This window comes from Bactrocera oleae, chromosome 3 (assembly GCF_042242935.1).
Source record: "Bactrocera oleae isolate idBacOlea1 chromosome 3, idBacOlea1, whole genome shotgun sequence".
NCBI classification, from domain to species: domain Eukaryota; kingdom Metazoa; phylum Arthropoda; class Insecta; order Diptera; family Tephritidae; genus Bactrocera; species Bactrocera oleae.
The window spans coordinates 77579306-77597481 of record NC_091537.1 but is presented as its reverse complement, the minus strand read 5'-3'; the positions used below and the strand labels follow the sequence as shown (position 1 = coordinate 77597481).

The 18176-nt window shown below is 33.2% G+C and overlaps 1 protein-coding gene across 1 annotated transcript in view; it reads right to left on the bottom strand.

Moving 5' to 3' along the window:
• LOC106624774 (uncharacterized) overlaps positions 1 to 17957 on the bottom strand; it is a 62553-nt gene extending 44596 nt beyond the window's left edge. The window contains exons 1-3 of the mRNA XM_036376389.2: positions 16855 to 17957; positions 5975 to 6046; positions 820 to 917 (exon numbers count right to left, since the gene is read on the bottom strand). Coding sequence (XP_036232282.2) covers positions 820 to 917; positions 5975 to 6046; positions 16855 to 17317 — 633 coding nt within the window. The 5' untranslated portion in view covers positions 17318 to 17957. The remainder of the gene's footprint in view (positions 1 to 819; positions 918 to 5974; positions 6047 to 16854) is intronic.
• Positions 17958 to 18176: the final 219 nt, after the last annotated feature.

The window sequence follows — 18176 nt, the reverse complement described above, 5'->3', positions numbered from 1 at the left end:
TGATTTTTTGGTTTCATAATGACCTAATAGCATAAAAGTAACAATATGTATCACTTGCATGCGTGTCAAGTAAAATTTGCTTAGATGATGTTGTAGGCAAGAGGGCCAAGGTGTAAGTTGAAAAAACCTTTGGAACTATTATACAACGGAGTAAAGCCAGAGTAAGATAAAGTGGCAATGCAAGTATAAATTAGATCAGAAAGTTAATATTAATGACGTCATCAAAGTTGTACACATGTCGCCACAGGAGAATCTTTTTGGACGTAACTATATGTAAGAGAGATGCCAGCGGAAATGTCTGAGCGTTTCGACAAAGTGTTGAAGTACGTTTGGGATGGCGTCAAATACTTAATAATGACGTTGTTGCTGTCCATTAGGGATTTATATTCAAATAATCAAATACGCACTTCAGAAAAACATTCCTATTGATGTCATCACAAACATGTATATTCTACTTTTTCAGCATTCGAACCAACGCTTAACAGAAATTTAGTGACGTATATGTAACGATACTCAATAAATTTAGAAACATATATCAATATGACAGTCTGACTTTTAATGACACCTGAACGTCGACTATACGTAATTGCAATGAACATTTTCAACGGTGCCATTCACTTTTATTGGGTCAAGCGAAGGAAAACTCTAGGAAATGTGAGTGCAGTATTAGGACTAATATGCATATGTATATGTGTCTCTGCGTGTGAATACTTAAATGGCAGTTTTCATTGCAAAAACTATATGATTTATTACAATAATTTTATACCTACAGATTCAGACACCTATTTATAGGCATATATTTACTTTTGAACGACTTACTTTGTAGGTTTGCAGATTATCGACAACACATTGCAGCACCGCCTCCCTTCCCACTGGTACTGTGACATTTTGTAATGGCTCACCGAATTTCGGTAAATCTGTAAGCAGAAGAGAAAGGATTCCACATAAAAATTAGTAACCTGGTGTTTCTTTATACATATTTTAATAAATTAAAAGATTAATATTTTAATTACTAATAATTAAGTTAATATTTTAGGAAAATAATAAATATTAACTCTATTATTTGGTTTAATGAACGTGTGTAGCAACAATTTTTAGGTTTACGAAAAAATCGTTTTTGTAGTGCATTCGATTACAAGTGCAAGTAGTTGAAAACGAAATATTACTTATTGTGTCTGATAATACATAATAAAAATAATAAAAAACTGTAAGGCGAAGAACTTTATTGTTACAATTAAGAGCCCATACTTGGAGAGAACTTCTTAGAACGAGTTTATCAACCAATTTTTCATAGTACCAAGTGAAAACAATACATAATTTTTTTTTTTTTTTTGCCCACCCTAATATATATGGCGGCTAGAACATGCATGATGAATGTCATCAGTAAAGTGTTTCACATTATTGTAGTGCGGAGTAGGAGAAAGTTGAATATGTAAAGCAAGACGAGATTTCACCAGTACTCGTACTCGCGAATACGCGGATTACCACTTCACTCCTGTAAGCGGAGATATTTGCATACACTTTATTACCCAGTTGTACCATCACGCCGTGGTAACACCATAAAAACATGCGTATGTATTTGTCAACACGAGAGAATGATAAACTGCGTGTACGCATACAAACCCATTAATATTATCCACTACATACACAGAGCATGCAATCCAATAGCAGCGAAATACTGCGAGATTCTGTAAAAGCGATACTTTAAGTGGAAGAGTTAAGGACAAGAGTGAAAAGAGCGTAAAGCGATTTACAAAAGCGTAAAGACGTGCGATAAGATTAAGTTCAGTCATTTATAAGCGATTAGCTGGTGCAGACACATACATACATGCTTATGCATATATACGCATATACTGTATAATATACAACATGAATACGAATATTCATATCCTCAACATCTAGGACAGCCGAGAGAAAAACCGGGCCTAGTGATAAAAAGGTAGGGGCCGTACAGGAATGTTTCTAATACTTTATACATTTTATTAGCCATCTTCCCACTTACTACTTCAATGTTTTTGAAAAACTCCACGACTTTTTCTGTAATCACAACGTTTAAATAAATGTTCGAATCAATCACATTTAAAAAGCATTATATTTTCTAACTTTCATACTTTATATCTAGGAAAATACAGGCCACTTCGAGAATTACAGTTGCGTTGGGAATCACCCTCGACCCCGCCCCCTCTCGGCGTTGCTGTTAACATCTTATATTAAGTTATAACTATATATATAATATATAAATGATCAGAGCTGATACGATCTAGCCATGTTCGTTTGTCCATTCGCCTGTCTGTATATTCGCAAACTAGTCGCTCAGATAGCGTTCAAGGCAACGCTACAATCTCTAAAGAAATTGCACAATTCGAATACCACTGTAGAATATAGCTGTCTTACAAACTGATCGATCAAAATCAAATTCTTGTATGGAAAACATTTTAACTTTTTTTTAAACTATTGCATAGCTTTTATCACGGGCTTTGTGCACGGCGACCGAATCAAGAAATTCCGTAACGGAAATAAACCGAAAACAATCACAAAGTATGTGCAAAATGTTTGCATACGTGTAGGCGTATTTTCGCATATCTCAAGCAACAAACATCAATTGAAGAGCAGGGTGATTCAAAAAAAAAATAATATTTAAGATACAAGTTTTTTAATAACAAATAAAAATATGGAATTTAATAAAAATTTAATAAATAAATTATTAAATATTCAGAGTTATAATAATGGCAACATTATTATTGTTTTAGTAAATTGCTACCTCACCTTTTGGAACAGTATCTCGTTTGAATAGAACAATACAATTGAAATTAGATATTTCTATCATATTATTAATGGTAACAAGTAAGGAAGGGCTAAGTTCGGATGTAACCGAACATTTTATACTCTCGTTTGCGATTTATTTGTGGATTGACTGATATTTTCGATAGAAGGTCAACTATAGGCACTGGGGTCCATATATTTAGTATTTAGGGGCTTGAAAAGTTTTGCTTCGATTTAGAAAATTTTTGGTCACAAGATGGCATACATTAAACGCATTATTTACGCAAAGTTTTACTCCGATATAATCATTGTTGCGGGATATGCATAATGGAAAGGGAAAGAATCAGATGGAATTGAAAATGGGGTTTTATGGGAAATAGGCGTGGTTGTAGACCGATTTCGGCCATTTTCGCACTATAACATAGAAATATGAAAAGAACGTTATGCACTGAATAACTCGATTAGTTTCAGGTGATAATACGCTTAAAGTATGCCACCTTGTGACCAAAAATTGTCTAAATCGAACTAAAACTGTTCAAGCCCTTAAGTACTAAATATGTGGACCCCAGTGCCTATAGTTGACCTTCTACCGAAAATATCAGTCAATCCACAAAGAAATCGCAAACGAGTATACCATTTGACTTTGCGAGAGTATAAAATGTTCGGTTACATCCGAACTTAGCCCTTCCTTACTTGTTTTTTTTTTGCATTTGTGTATGCTCACCGTGTTTGCATTCAAATGTGTTCGTGTGGTTTTTGTTTTGAAGCCACAAATTTAACAAAGGGTATTTATGTTTATATTTATTGTTGTGGTTTTGCATTGAATGCTTTAGTTACGCTTATGAGCATACTCACAGATATGTATGTATACACACACAATACGAAATACGATAAAAGAAAGAAAATTGTCACAATGATTTATTTGAGCACTAAAAGTGATATGCACCTACTAATTGTGCTACTAATTCCGCAGGGCAATTTCTTACTTAAATAATATATATAAAAACTTTTTAGGGATTTAGTGCAAAAAAGTTAGTGCACGAGCATTTAAGTGGCATCCGAATTTATTTTCAAAATTGCAAAACTGGTATCATTAAATGCTAATAAAATCATTAAGTATGTATTGTGTACAAAAAGTAATTTATGTTAAGTTAAACCCTTCGCTTACTACAATAAGTGTCGTTTTAAAATACAAAGGGTGCGTTGCGTCTCTAAGTAATAGCCCAAGAAAATTTGTTTAGTGAAATAGTCATACATGAGACGTGCATATTTCTTAGTCGAGAAATTCAGCATTGGACTTAATACAAACTCTCTAATGATTACAATTTCAAACTGCAACAAACTGGTACAAACGTTTCCTTCACAATCTCTTCCCATAGTGTAGAACACTCAAATACTTCAACTATCATTATAACATTATAAATTATATAGATTAACTTATTCTCTTCTATATCTATTATAAATAAAGACTTTTTGAATGTCTAATATTATATTAAGCCTAATGTTTCAATGATACATTTTCAATCTACATATTCATATATTAGTAAAATTGTATTAAATCGCTGATAAGTATTCATATCTGAAAAACTTCCCAACGCCAAAATAGATGTGCAGTATTATTAACTAATTGTTTGTTACTTTTCTCTTTGTCTAAGCCTGCGATGTCATATTATGTTGTCTGTCATAAGATCGCAACTTTTCCAATTCCATTGGAAGCTTATTAGGATATACTGTTGTCAACAAGGAAAATACTAACAACATCAAAAAGAGCTAGTCAAGCTACCTGTATCAGCTTCTGCTTTAGCAGATTCTATTATATGCAAAGCTTATTTATATGCATTTGTGAGTGTTAAGGCATATATGTATGTATACGTTTTCTACATTATATGAACATATTTAAAGTGATTTTTCCTGGCTTATTGATATACAAATGCTTTATCGCCAACCACAGTTAGTGGATATGGATTTTTGCGCCAATATTATAATACTATTTCACTTTCTGTGTCTAAATAAGCACACAGTTGAAATCAGAGACCAGCGATGAACTTTGTGAATCTAGGCAACATAATTGACGCCATGTAAAGTCTTTTTAAAAGCACAGTTTTCATATTACTGAATTTCACACCTTCACTAAGTTATCTAGATAAGTAATCATGTCAGCTCTTGCAGAATATTTTTTTAATACTTTATTTCAATTAAAACTGTTGTAGTTTATAATTGTGGTATTTTCATATAAATTCTCAATGATGAACAGCTGGTGATTGAGTCGTTTTTATAATACGTTGCCTTTTAGAAGACTGAAAGTTTTATTTTTTGCTGTGTTGTAAATTTTATTGAAAATAAGTAAAATATTTCAATTTCACTAAGATAGATTTCAACAATACTCTCAACATATTATTTGCATTGTAATTTTGCGTTAAAGTTATTTCAAAATGTCAATTTGCCTCAACGTTCTAGTTAAATAATATTATTATTTTATGACGAAAATTAATGTGGTCGCCCATCTGTGTTTACCAGAATTTTTTGGCGACGGTAAAATGTTTAGGTATGCGTATAAGGTCGTTAAATATCAGACTATGGTATATGCGCCAGGTGAATGCTAGAGATAATCTGCCGCATAATATTGCTATCTTTTTATTTACCACCAACATCACAAATACACAGCTAGTACACAGACAAATAAAATAGAATGAATTCAGCTACTTTTGCCGCCTCACTGGATATCTGCTATCGTGTAAGAGAACCACAGATCAGCTACCAACGCGTTTGCTTCTCGGGCAACAAAATGCTCTGCTGTCAGAGATTATGGTACGCTTTTTTTGAATGCTTTGCACCTACCCAAACTACTCGCGCTCTTATTTGCATACTTTTAAAATATATGTATAAATAAGGGATACCAATAAAATACAAGAGATTATATGCAGTGTGAACAATATACAAAATGAAGCTTTAAATGTATATAGAAGTATATTAACTTGATACAAGGAGATGATGAAGGATGCGTTTGGTAAATATACCAGCAACAAAATTTATATCGATATCAGTACTTTGAGCACTCTGAGGCAAAATATCTGGTTAAATAAGAATTATTATTTGCTCGAACAAATTTTTACAAAGCATTCTCTTGAATACATATGACTGTATAATATTAAAGCTTTATAGTTTAAACTTCAAATATGGGTTTTTTTTTCATTATATATTACATACTCACCTTTATCAGGTAATAGATTCGTAGAGGCGTCATCCCGTATATCCTCGAGCAACTCTTCATGATTTTTCATCTCTACGGCGGTTATGGCAAGCAAGCAGCAATAAATTGAAACCAGTAAAGTTATGACAACCAATGGCAGCGTCATCAAATGTCACCATAAGCACATCATCATAAATTGTGCAAAAACATCACACGCAATAGAAGATGAGAGCGAGTTGGTAGCAGCGCAGTTAAGGTATCATAGACGCATACGGGCATCAAGTAGACGTTGGATTAATGAAAATATACCAAATGTAAGAGAAAATAAATTGGTAAAATTAAAGCACGTCATCAATACTTATATGTATGTAAATGTAATTTTTATGTAAGCTAATGGGATACGATCTAATTCTTACTTTATGTCTATATCTCAAATCAAAGTAAACATTTTTCGAGAACTATGAACTGGGGAGTTTAGATTTACTACATTTAAGATTGCCGCCTTTTAATGCTAGTTTTTTTTTAACTAGGAAATTATTGATTTTATTTTCTGTAAGCGTGAATGTGTTTTTCTTAGGCAGCTCTGGTCTTATATGCAAGTCTATAATTAATTAATTTAATTTTTACACCCTAAACAGGGTATCTTAAATTTGACACGATCCAGACCAGACCACATTACAAATGGTCTAGAAAAATGCCACACATGGGAACAAACCACATGTCACAGTTAAAATGTACCTATATATTTATGTCAAAAAGCCAGACACAATTATAGTTACGAACATATGTACATATTATATGCACATTCTTTTATTATGGCTATCAGTCTCCATGTAATATGAATGCGCAACAAGTGTGTCTATGGAAGCACTTGATGTAATTGAACTTGACATTTTATGAGACACAATTTACGCCAGCATTGTGTGTTAAACGGTTGAGAATATAAGTGTGATGGTATACACTTGTACAAAATATAATTTATATTGTATTTATATATATTTACTAAAATGATTATGAACCATATAAAGAGAGGGTATGTATTATATTTCTAGCTACTTATAACATTGTGTTTGGAATATTTAAGAGATAATTGTTAAAAATATACAAATTATTGTAGTGTGAATGTAGATTTTGAGTTTTCAAATCTACATAGGTTTGAGACGTGAAACACAGCCTTGCATTTTCTAATGATTTTTAATGAAATACACATACAAAAGGTATATACAAAATATGAGAATAGAAAGTAAAAGAGTAGCTGCACTGGTTGATGTCTGGCAATCGACTGACCGCCTGTTCGTTTGTTGTTCTGTTCACTAATTTTCTTCGTCATATGTTCCTCAGTTGAATTCTACTAAACATTATTTTATTGATTACTATTAAACATTAAGTTAAAAGTTGCTTCAACTTCGTGTTGTCTTATGTCTGTCTCATAAATGTCTGTAGAATATTTTTTTTCGGAAATTTGGTCCTTTAGTCAGTCATTATATTAACCAATTCAGAGTTAAGACTTCACTAAGAGTTTAAGGCTTTTTCACACTTACAAATATATCCTTTTTTGACCTTTCTTTCGTTCCTATCTACTCACCTTCGTGTCAGGGCATCCTGAGTTATAGGCATACTACATTTTAATACTCCAAGGCTGGCAGTTTTAAATGTATAATTTTTCATTAGATTTTAGTATCAATAAAACAGTTTTTAGTTTAAAGGATGCACTGCGTAATGCTTGTTATTTTGAGATTTTAAACTTCCAGATTTAATACGGAAACACGTCGAAAAGGTGAACAACTTTGCACACATGTAAGCGGATTTTTCATGCTTCAGTGCCCACATTTAGCTCACTGCCACTCGCAGCTGTTGTAAACACTACATCGCACCATGAAAGTCTACGTATATACAGCAACAACACTAGTGTAGGGTGCCACATCAAACCGGCTAGGTTCTCCTGTTATATACTAAGTACAGCTTGTGCAACTAACAGAAGTTTGTGCATAATTTCAACCTTCGTTTGCCTAAAGGCTGCTGCTTTAGTATTGTCGTTGTTCTTTTTCTTGCATTAGTGTTGTTATTTTGACAACTGAGGCGGGCAATAAACTTGATTTGATGCTATGCTTTTCACAAGTGCACTAAGCTTCAGTCGTATTGAAGTAATTAAATGCTTCACACTAAATTTGCACACATGCGCATAATCCTAGCGTATCAAATTATGCCCTGAGGTATTAGAACACACTCTCGGTTTTACCATAAAAGGAACACCTTCTTCTGCAGTCAAAATTGTGCAACACCAAATGTTGCCAACAACTGAGGAGCAAAGCAAATATGTGCGCTGAAAGTGAGTGCATATGGCTTATATACGTCAAGACTTGCTTTCAAATGAAATGATGACACTAAGTGAAAATTGTGGAAAAACCGAATCAAACTGATATTATGCCAGAAAATTTGGTTGTAGTTAAAAATTTAAAGAAAACGTTGTTTTTGTTACGCTTTGAAGTATCTGTCGAAAAAAGTTTCAGTATTTCTAAAAAATGACTTCAGCCAATGATAGCACAGGTATACAATGGTTTTGTTGCCCTGGATATAAGATCTATTTACATATTTGGGCTTATAAATCATAAAAATATCAATGATTTTGTAAGAGTTGTACTCGTTTATTTTTGAGTCTTTATTTCCATATTACAATACAAAAATGAGACAACATGAAACAAAACAACATATTTATTTATAACGTCCATTTTTTTTTGTAAAAAATAGGAATACATTAAAAAAAATAGAGCAAAAAATTTCGAAACATATGTTAAATTTCAATAAAACACCTTTCATGAGCGTTTCTTTTATTTTTTTTCAGTTAGCTATCTCTTTTAATTTGCCAGCAGTAAGCTGCACTCATATGACGATCCCATCAACCAGGATACCTTTTTCCATCCTTTTAGATCCTAGTGAAACCATTCTCTCTGTGTCTCACTAATTTTCCAAAATTATCCGAAAACGTATCCAAATAATTACGGAAATAAGTAGTCTAACTTGATACTCATATTTGCTCCTATAATCTTAAAATTTGTCCGCATATTTTTCAAAATTTCTTCATCATTTGTTGATTTGTAATTACATAGGAAATTTTCGATTACTAACGCAAAAAATTTTCAAGCGCCAATTTCCGGAACAGACATAATCTTGATAAAATCTGTATCTTTCATAAATTGCCTATGCCACCTTTCAACTTTTCCATACTTAGCTTGAAAATTTTCTACAATTGTAATTTAGACAATAACCGTCTTTGACGAATTGCTTTATCGTACCTAAATTGATCACGTATTAAATTTCTGAGTTCATTTTCTGCAAAAAACATAGGCGTAGAAGTGTCTACCTCCCTTTCACTTTCACATGGTGAAATCATGGTATCTGTGTAGTAAATGCAAATTACTTTTGAAATGAAATCGAGATTTTCATTGAGAAAACAAGACATTTTGTAAACTGTTAGTGTAGATACCTTCACGCACCATGTTAATGAGCCTGTGAGTTGGGATAACGCGATGTTTTTATGCGCTAATTTATTTTGAAAAACCCTAATTAGGACAGGAAAAAATATGTTGTTACTAAGAAGCCGATAATTGTTCAAAATAAAAGATATGCCATTATGCTAAAAATAGAAGTACACTCAATAATGTCATAAATAAAGTCATAATCTGATAATTTAAAACCATCAAGTTTAAAGAAATATTGAGGGCGACAAAGATGTTGTTTTTTGGAGAGCTTTGTATTTAGAGTAGTAGTGACGACTTTTGTGCGATAAATTATTACGCTAGTGATTTTTCTTAATAATTTACTTGAAACAAATCATCGTTATAGTTGCCGATAAGTGGGTTTATGCGTGAATTATATTTCCAGTACTTATTGTAGCATTAAATATTCGAAAGAAACATAATAAGTTATACCTATATGAGTTATACTTGAAAATCTCATAAGAGTCGATTTTTTCACAGTAAGAGAAAATATAATATACATTACTTGTAGACATCGATGGCTACAGTCTAGACAGGGTTGCGTTTGGTCTTGTTTGGTTTAGATATTTCTTGTATAAATACAATATTTCAAATACTATAATATTATATATGTACATTATAGTGCATTGAACTTCACATATAACCCTGATAGAGCATACATTTTTATTTCAGAGGTCCTCTCCCTTTTCTTACGAGCAATGAGCGAGGAGCTTTTACATGTGCTTTAACTTCTTCAAAAAATAATACTAAAATTTCGATACGTAATCAGAAGCTTGCCAAATCTGACATAATATTTATACTGACGTAAAATTTTGCTAGCGAGTGTAATGGTTTTGTTAATTTTACCTTTGTTTGTACCACATAAAACTAATTGAGATAGATATACATATATGTAGTTATGACTGCACACCGGTCACGCTCAAACGCTGCCATTAATTGAAAACCTAAAGGTGCAGTGAATTGCAGTAGTCAGGGTAATTTGTACGCTGAAAATTTTCAAGTGGCTATATCCACTTCTTTCCTTAGTGTTACGATATTACTCATGGCGTATACGTAACATACAAATATTCGGAGAATTTGTACCAGGTGGTTTCAAATCCATAACTGACCATTACAATTATATATGTGAACAACAACAAAAGATAAACATTTTTTGTTATAACATACACATATTCGTACATTTCTTATATATCAACAAAAGTTGGTTTATAAACTTATAAATTGGAGGCTAGAAAATTCCTAAAACAAATACATACGTATATAGAAAATTAAATATCTACTGATATCACTAAGCAAACTGCACGGACTGATTGCTTCTAATTTTTCTTCTTCTCTATTAACCATAACTTTAACACTACAATTTCACTATCCTTGGGGCAAGATCTTTTATAAAAGGTGTGTATACAAACAGCCAAAAAAATTCGTTATAATATAAATAAACATATATGTTTATAAATGTATATTTCGGGGGGCTTTTAAGGCTTCTGGCATACACTTATGGCTAGTGCTTAATTCAACTCTTAGTCTACTCTAACATGAGCGACCAAACGAAATGCATAACGCTCCAAGTTTAATTCTACATCACAATGTATACATATATGCGCATTAGTACATATGTATATTGCTTTGAAAATTGAAGTTTGTTTTATACACTCATATATATGTATGTAAACGAAACCAGTTACTCCAACAAATGCAATTCGTCTCTGCTGCACCTTCCATTTTAGCAGTTTCATAGATCGAGTTTTAAACAAATTTCGTTTCTAGTTGAAATATCTGCATCTCCTCTCAACATATGTGCGGCAAAATATACTATGCACTTTATTTTGACCGAAATTTATAGCTGCTAAAGCACAAATTTATTGATATACAAACCTATATACCTAAATACTGACATACGAATATGAGAGGTGTGGTATATTTCCTGAATATACTGACACTTCCTTCTTTTTCCGTCTTTCGAATACTCCCTAACACATAACCATAATTATATGTATATATGTTTATTTCTATTTACTACTTGTATGTCCTATATGTATATAAATAATATATATATATATAATAAATAAATTGCGTTCATGTTGCGCATACATGTTATAATCGGTTTGTTTCAGGCATAAACAAATAAATATTTGCTCTCGTAACGAGCGAGTGTGCATTGTTTAGATAAAATATAATTTAACGAAATTTCTCAAATTTTACGATTGAGTTAATTTAGTCCTTTAATGTTTAAATTGTTAAATTCGAACTGCAAACTTAAAAACTTAAACCAAAATTTTTAACCTGCAATGATGTCTTTTACATCTTCTACATAGCATAAACATATGGTACCCCTTTGGGCCATAATCAGTAATAAATAGTATGGTTGTATGTAGCAGCTAAAACTAATCGAGTTAGATATGGAGTTATGTATATAGATATAAATGATCAGGATGACAAGTCAAGTTGAAGACCGGTTGACTGTTTATCCGTCCGTCCGTCCGTCTATCCGTGCAAGCGATAACTTGAATCAAAATTGAAGTATCTTGATGAAGCTTTGTACACGTGTTTCTTGAAAAAAAAAAAATAAGGACGAGTTCGTAGATGGGCGTAATCGAACCTCTGCCACGCTCACAAAACGTCTTTATTCGAAAACTTTTACTTTCGGTAGCCAGTGACACTTTTAAAAGTGGTCGCGGCTATGCCCCCAAAATGTTTTAACATGTAAAAATGGGTAAAATCGGATAATAACCACGCCCACTCCCCATATAACGGTTATGTTGATAACTACTAGAAGTAATATAACTCACAGAATAAATGAGTCACTAGCATAAAATTTCACAACCAAGATGGTAAAGAACGGCTTTTAAGGAGATGTGATGTGAAAATTGGACAAAGGGCGTGGCATCACCCATCTTTAGGTGAAATCCTACATCTCAGGAGCTACCTGAGCGATTTCAACCAAATTTGGTGTGTAAGTGTGCAAAAATTGGATGGATGGAAACCACGCCTAATTCCCAATAAACAAATTTTTAAATACAGTCTTATTCTTTCACTTTACAGTAGTATATAATCAAATAAAAATAAAGTTTTCTAAATAAAACTTTGCACAAATAACGGCCGCAAGGTATTTCAGCTTACGCTAAAAAAATTGTCGAAATCGCACACTTGTGTCAAAAATGGATAAAAGTATGTAAACACTTTTCTTAGCCCCCATAAACCTAACATAAATATTTTCGAACTCTTGGTTTACTTTATACCGCATCAATATGTAAGAAATCTAATGAAATTATGAAATAATCCTTTTTTCTAATAACAGTGTATACCCTTTCCTTAAATTTATGAAATCACGGCGATACTTTCCATAATTTAATATAAAGTTTTGCCAAAACCAGAAGATGTTCCTCCGCCTTTGTTTCTTGTTCGGTTAAACCCGAACTTAGCCCTTTCTTAGTTGTTTAATATAAAGTGTTGCCAACACCTAAAGGTATTTCCCGGCTTTGATTCTTACAAGGTACAAGAGTATGGAATATTCGGTTACACCCGAGCTTAGCCCTTCCTTACTTGATGTATTTATTTTTATTGTTTTTTTTTAGTCATATTGAAAATAATAAAGGTAATGATATTCATTCTGGTAATTTTTGTTTGTAATTTTAATGTTTTCAATATGTTAATAATATCCGCAAAGCGCTTTTAGTGTTATTATTAATGAAGTTCACTTCATTATTAAACCATAGTGCCGTAGTAGTTGTTAAATCAGGCATACGAATGAACGTAATGCAGGTAATTAGAAATGATATAGTGCAGGAAAGTATGTTCACAATTGCAACAGTAATTTTAACCAATTTTAAAGTTGAATGTATTGGTATTGGTTGAGGCCTTGGTAATGGCTTTATTTATAACGGTTATCGCTAGATTAGATTTAATGAAATGGTTTTGGTAGATGCACGAATCAGTATATTAAAAGTAGAAGTATACTTTTCGAAAAATTACTCCTGCGAGTTTCATTTATTACTGACACGGAGAGGCTTTACCAGGTGTACCGGTGTTTGAGTTTTTTTGTGAAAATTAAATACTAATTTTGAATGAGAAAGTAAAAAAAAAGAAAAGTATTCAAAGTATTGACCATTGCCTTTTATACATTTTGGTAAATTATCTGGCAATTTGTGGATACCATGACAATAGAAATGTTCGTATTTTTCAAATACCATATTTTCGACTTCTGCGTAGGAATCGAAGTGTTGCTCAGCCAATGCGTGTCGCATCGATGAAAACAAATAATATTCGGAAGGTGTCAAGTCTGGTGGTGGGGTAGCGGCTCCCAGCCAAGTATTTTGATTGTATCCTGAACCGATTTTGGCTTTGCGTGCAGGCGCATTGTCGTGTAACAAAATTACTTTATCATGTCTTCTGATCCATTCGGGTCGTTTTTCGATTAATTTATGGCTCAAATTGATCATTATTTGCAGTCGATGTTACTAGCTGTCCCGGTTTAGTCCATGATTTTCTCTGTTTACGATTATTAAAATAAATCCATTTTTCATCACAAGCAACAATTCTATGAAAAACTAATTTTCAATCGTGCCTTTGAAGCAAAATTTTACAAGTGGCGTTCAATTTGGCTTTCATTCAATTCATATGGCACCCATTTTCCACACTTTTTGATCTTTCCCATAGCTTTCAAACGGTCTCAAATTGTTTGTTATGCAACATTTAACATGGCTGCCATTTGCTTTTGACTCAAAGTATTATCTGCATCCAATATTGTTTGCAGTTTGGCGTCTTCAAACTTTTGTTCTTCCCCGTTTTTTCATTCTCACACCAAAATCATTACTTCTGAACCATTGCAACCATCTTTTGCATATTGCTTCTGATAGAGCATGATCGCCATATGACACGACAGGCATTGCAGCACTTTTCTTCAAATGGAAACAAAAAATTAATGCTTTCCGCAAATCATCACTTTCCACAAAATGAATAAAATATGATTGTGTGCGTTAAATGACTGACAGATGTCATGCTAACCAAACAGGAAAAAAATTAAGGCTCGTTCACAACGTTTGTATCTTAAGGCTTACTTCATACCGGTACACCTGGTATATGGTGTCGTCCGGGATTAATTTACAGATATATTTTTCTATTTTAAGAAGTTTCTATAAAAGTACAATAGTAAATGCGTAAATATACTGGATTTAACTGAGGTTTTTCTTCTTGGGCGCTGACCTTTGCTAACGGCAGAGAGATTTTATCAGATAACTGCTTCTGCTACATTTGTCAGCACGGCGCCAACTGTGAGTCGTATCTCCGCAGAAAACTTCAACTGTCCGTACATGTGGATAAAATATTGAGTCAATAGTGAATGAAATAATTCAGTTTCAAAAAATGCCCTTGACGTTTGATAGCAAAAAGAAATGATGTGACTAGCCATCTAGAATTTCCGGCTGTGCTTTTATGGGATTATGGGATGAGAACCAAAATGTGCATCAGCATATTATCTTATAAAGTAATATTTATCTTTGATATTTTTTAATTTATAACTTTATATTACATTTTTCTTTTATTTTAAAGTAATTTTTATTTTAAGTATTTTTTTGCAAATGCTTATGTGCGTTATTCACATGTACAAACGTTGCCGGCTCCCATTTAAAAATATGTAGCTGTGGTCACTTTGATAATAGTAACGCCATTTTTGCTGCAAAGCCGACTAGCCACTTTTACAAGCTAAAACAAAAGCTTAAATAAATTTTAATTTTATTCAACCACCGCTCTGTCATTTTTCGCACGCGCGCATACAAAAGGCTAATAACATACACTTACACAATGGCAACGAAATGCAGCGTCCGCAAAGCGCGGTCTACTTTTTTATTATTTGCTGCAAACATTTAATGCAGATAAACTCACACATATATAAGTAACGCTGTGTATACAAACATATATGTATGCTGACTACAATGTTTATGTGCCACAGCGGAATTTGTAACTGTAATCATTTCATTGTTACCCTTTCTGAGTCTGTTCAGCTGTACAGCTTAGCGGTCAAGCGAATTAATTGTAATTAGGTTACAGTGGCCTGTGGAGATAGCAAAAACTGTAATAAAATAATGAAAATTTGGAAAAAGTCGCGTGAAAATGTAGCTATTTAGTGAGGGAAAATGCGTTGGCGGAAAATTTCCGTTTTATCTGCTGAGCAAAACAACATTTACGTGCTTTACATTTTGGAATTGTGTGACAAATGATAATCCCAGGAAGTGTATGCAAGTAGAAGTAAATTTTTATAAAGTAAAGAGGAATTCAGTTTATTTCATAGAGTAAACTCTATTTTGAGGTTATAATTATATGTAGCAGTGTTTTTGACACAATTTTAAAGACAAATTTCACTCAAACATGTGCATACAAATTGCTTTTTTTAGCCTTCAACTCCAACTGATCGGACTTTTCTAATAATTTTGTCATATTGTCAGAAAATCTCTAATAACTTCAGTTTCAGACTTCCTGACAAGCGTTAGACTTAGCGATTTTCAAGCGGACATTGCTGTCGTTAAAAGAGTGGTAGATTTACTGCTTTCTTTATAGAAACTATCCTCTTTCACTCAATGCTGTTTAAGAAATATCTAACCTCGTTATCAATGGCATTGAACCACTTTGTGATAAGATAAGGCCACAGCCGAATCGCAGATAAGGGTGTCATGCTGTCAATTAAAAGCATCCTAGACGCGCTATGAGTAGAATGTGGATGGGATGGTGTTCCGCTCTCTTCGCCATACTACTATTACTAAATAACTGGGCTTCGCAGGAGCTTGGCCAGCGCTGGGATACCACCAATTCTGATGTTGTCACAAGATCCTTTTGACCCAAGGATGATCGCAAGCATTCCAGTAAGCTCTTTGGAATTAGATTCTCTCAACTGCTATGAAGATATTTGGAAAAAGACGAAGTAGAAACAATTCAACGCTTCCTTTTTAATTGTCCTACCTTTGCGAGATCATGGCTTAAACAATTGGCAGCTCTCACTTTTTAGGTATGCCACTAAGCTGGTGGGTATAGAATGCCTAAGCAGATTTGTATTGGTCTCAAGGGGCTTTGTCGACTTCATAAAGGACTATATATAGTGGTCCAAGTGCGATCACCGTCTTAAGGATCAGACATCGAACCTAACCCAACCTAATATGAAGACTAAATATGAGCTCACACTTGCAAATTTTCGTGTTGATTGACTGCAAGTTTTCAGTCTTAAAAATTCAATATATTATATAAATAGGTCAGAGGATAGTAAAAAATTCTCCCCATAAAATTATATTGCTTTCAAATAGTGCAGAACTGTGGGAAATCTGCTTAATCGGAATGCAAACATCACATCGTTTTAATTGTCATGTCATTGGCGTTTACGAAAAATTTATAATTTATGTTGTGTTTAAACTAACTTACCAAAATGATGGGCGATATGATCGCGCTCTTCTGATTCCACGGGCACACCACTAGTGCCATCTTCCTGATCGAAGCCGTGCAGATTCATTATATTCTCCAAATCCATATTCTCCAAACTTCTACTACTGCCATCGCCACCTCCAGCACCATCGTGATAGTGATTTTGGCCACGCATTTCGATGGTGAACGTATGTGCGATGGCATCACCAGCTGTGACGGTCATATGCGTGCAGTAGGCAAACGGCAGTAAACTAACGCCAGCATCTCCGCCTTCGCCAAGCCACAGCCAAAAGTTGTTAACACAAATTACGGTAATTAATAACAAAAATTTTGGTATTTTACTTTTCTGTTTCGTTTTCATTATGTGTGTCGGCGGCGCTACTATATTGGTAGTATTTATCATTGCTGTTACTCTTGCTCTTCTCGCTATTTTCGCTATCATTCTCGCCGCTTTGCTGCGCATCGTTCGCGTTTCGCACAGCACAAAAGCAATCGTGCTTGCCGAATTTATTGCGCGCGACTCCGGATATTTATTTTAGTCATTTCGGTATTTGTGGCGTCTAAAATGCTCCCAAAAGTATGCCTCGTTGCGCGACTATTTCAAAATATTTGTCGTGTTTACAACATTTTAACGAAATATTTGGCGCGTTAATTTTATTATTGCCGTAACCGTTACAATTATTTCTATTTATTCCACTGAGGGTAATTCACTTGTTTGCTGCTTCTATGTAGGTGACAGTGGTTTGGAAAAGCAGCTGTTGCGTTCGCTGATCTTGTATATTTTAGGGCTTTGTTTTCAAATGACCGGAAATTAATAGACGAATACAATAACATTAGTTAAGCAATTTTATTACATACTCAACTAACGGTGTGCATAAAATATTCACGGTTGCAGAAAAATAAAAAAATGTACTTCCTAATTTTCCAATTTTAGTAAAATTTGCTAAATTAATTTAATATATAAATAGCGTAAGTTGCGTTTCTTATTTGTTGCTATGCTTCGTTGTTTTGTTGCCACTTTTGCACTTAATTTGAAAAACTCTAAAAACACTTTCACTTTTGTAGTAGTTTCATTTAATTTTCTCTGAATCTCTAATATATTCCGAAATCTGAAAGTAATTATGGAAAATATGTTAAAAAAGTATAATCGTAAATTAATTGAATTAATATTAAATATATTAATTTTATGTAATAATTCATTAGATCATATAATAATTACTCCTCTTAAGAGACTACGATTTGTGAATTAATATCTTAGGGTCGCGAAAAAGTCTTTCCCCTGATGAGGTTAAGGCTGAACTTGTGCAAAATTTTGCGCATTT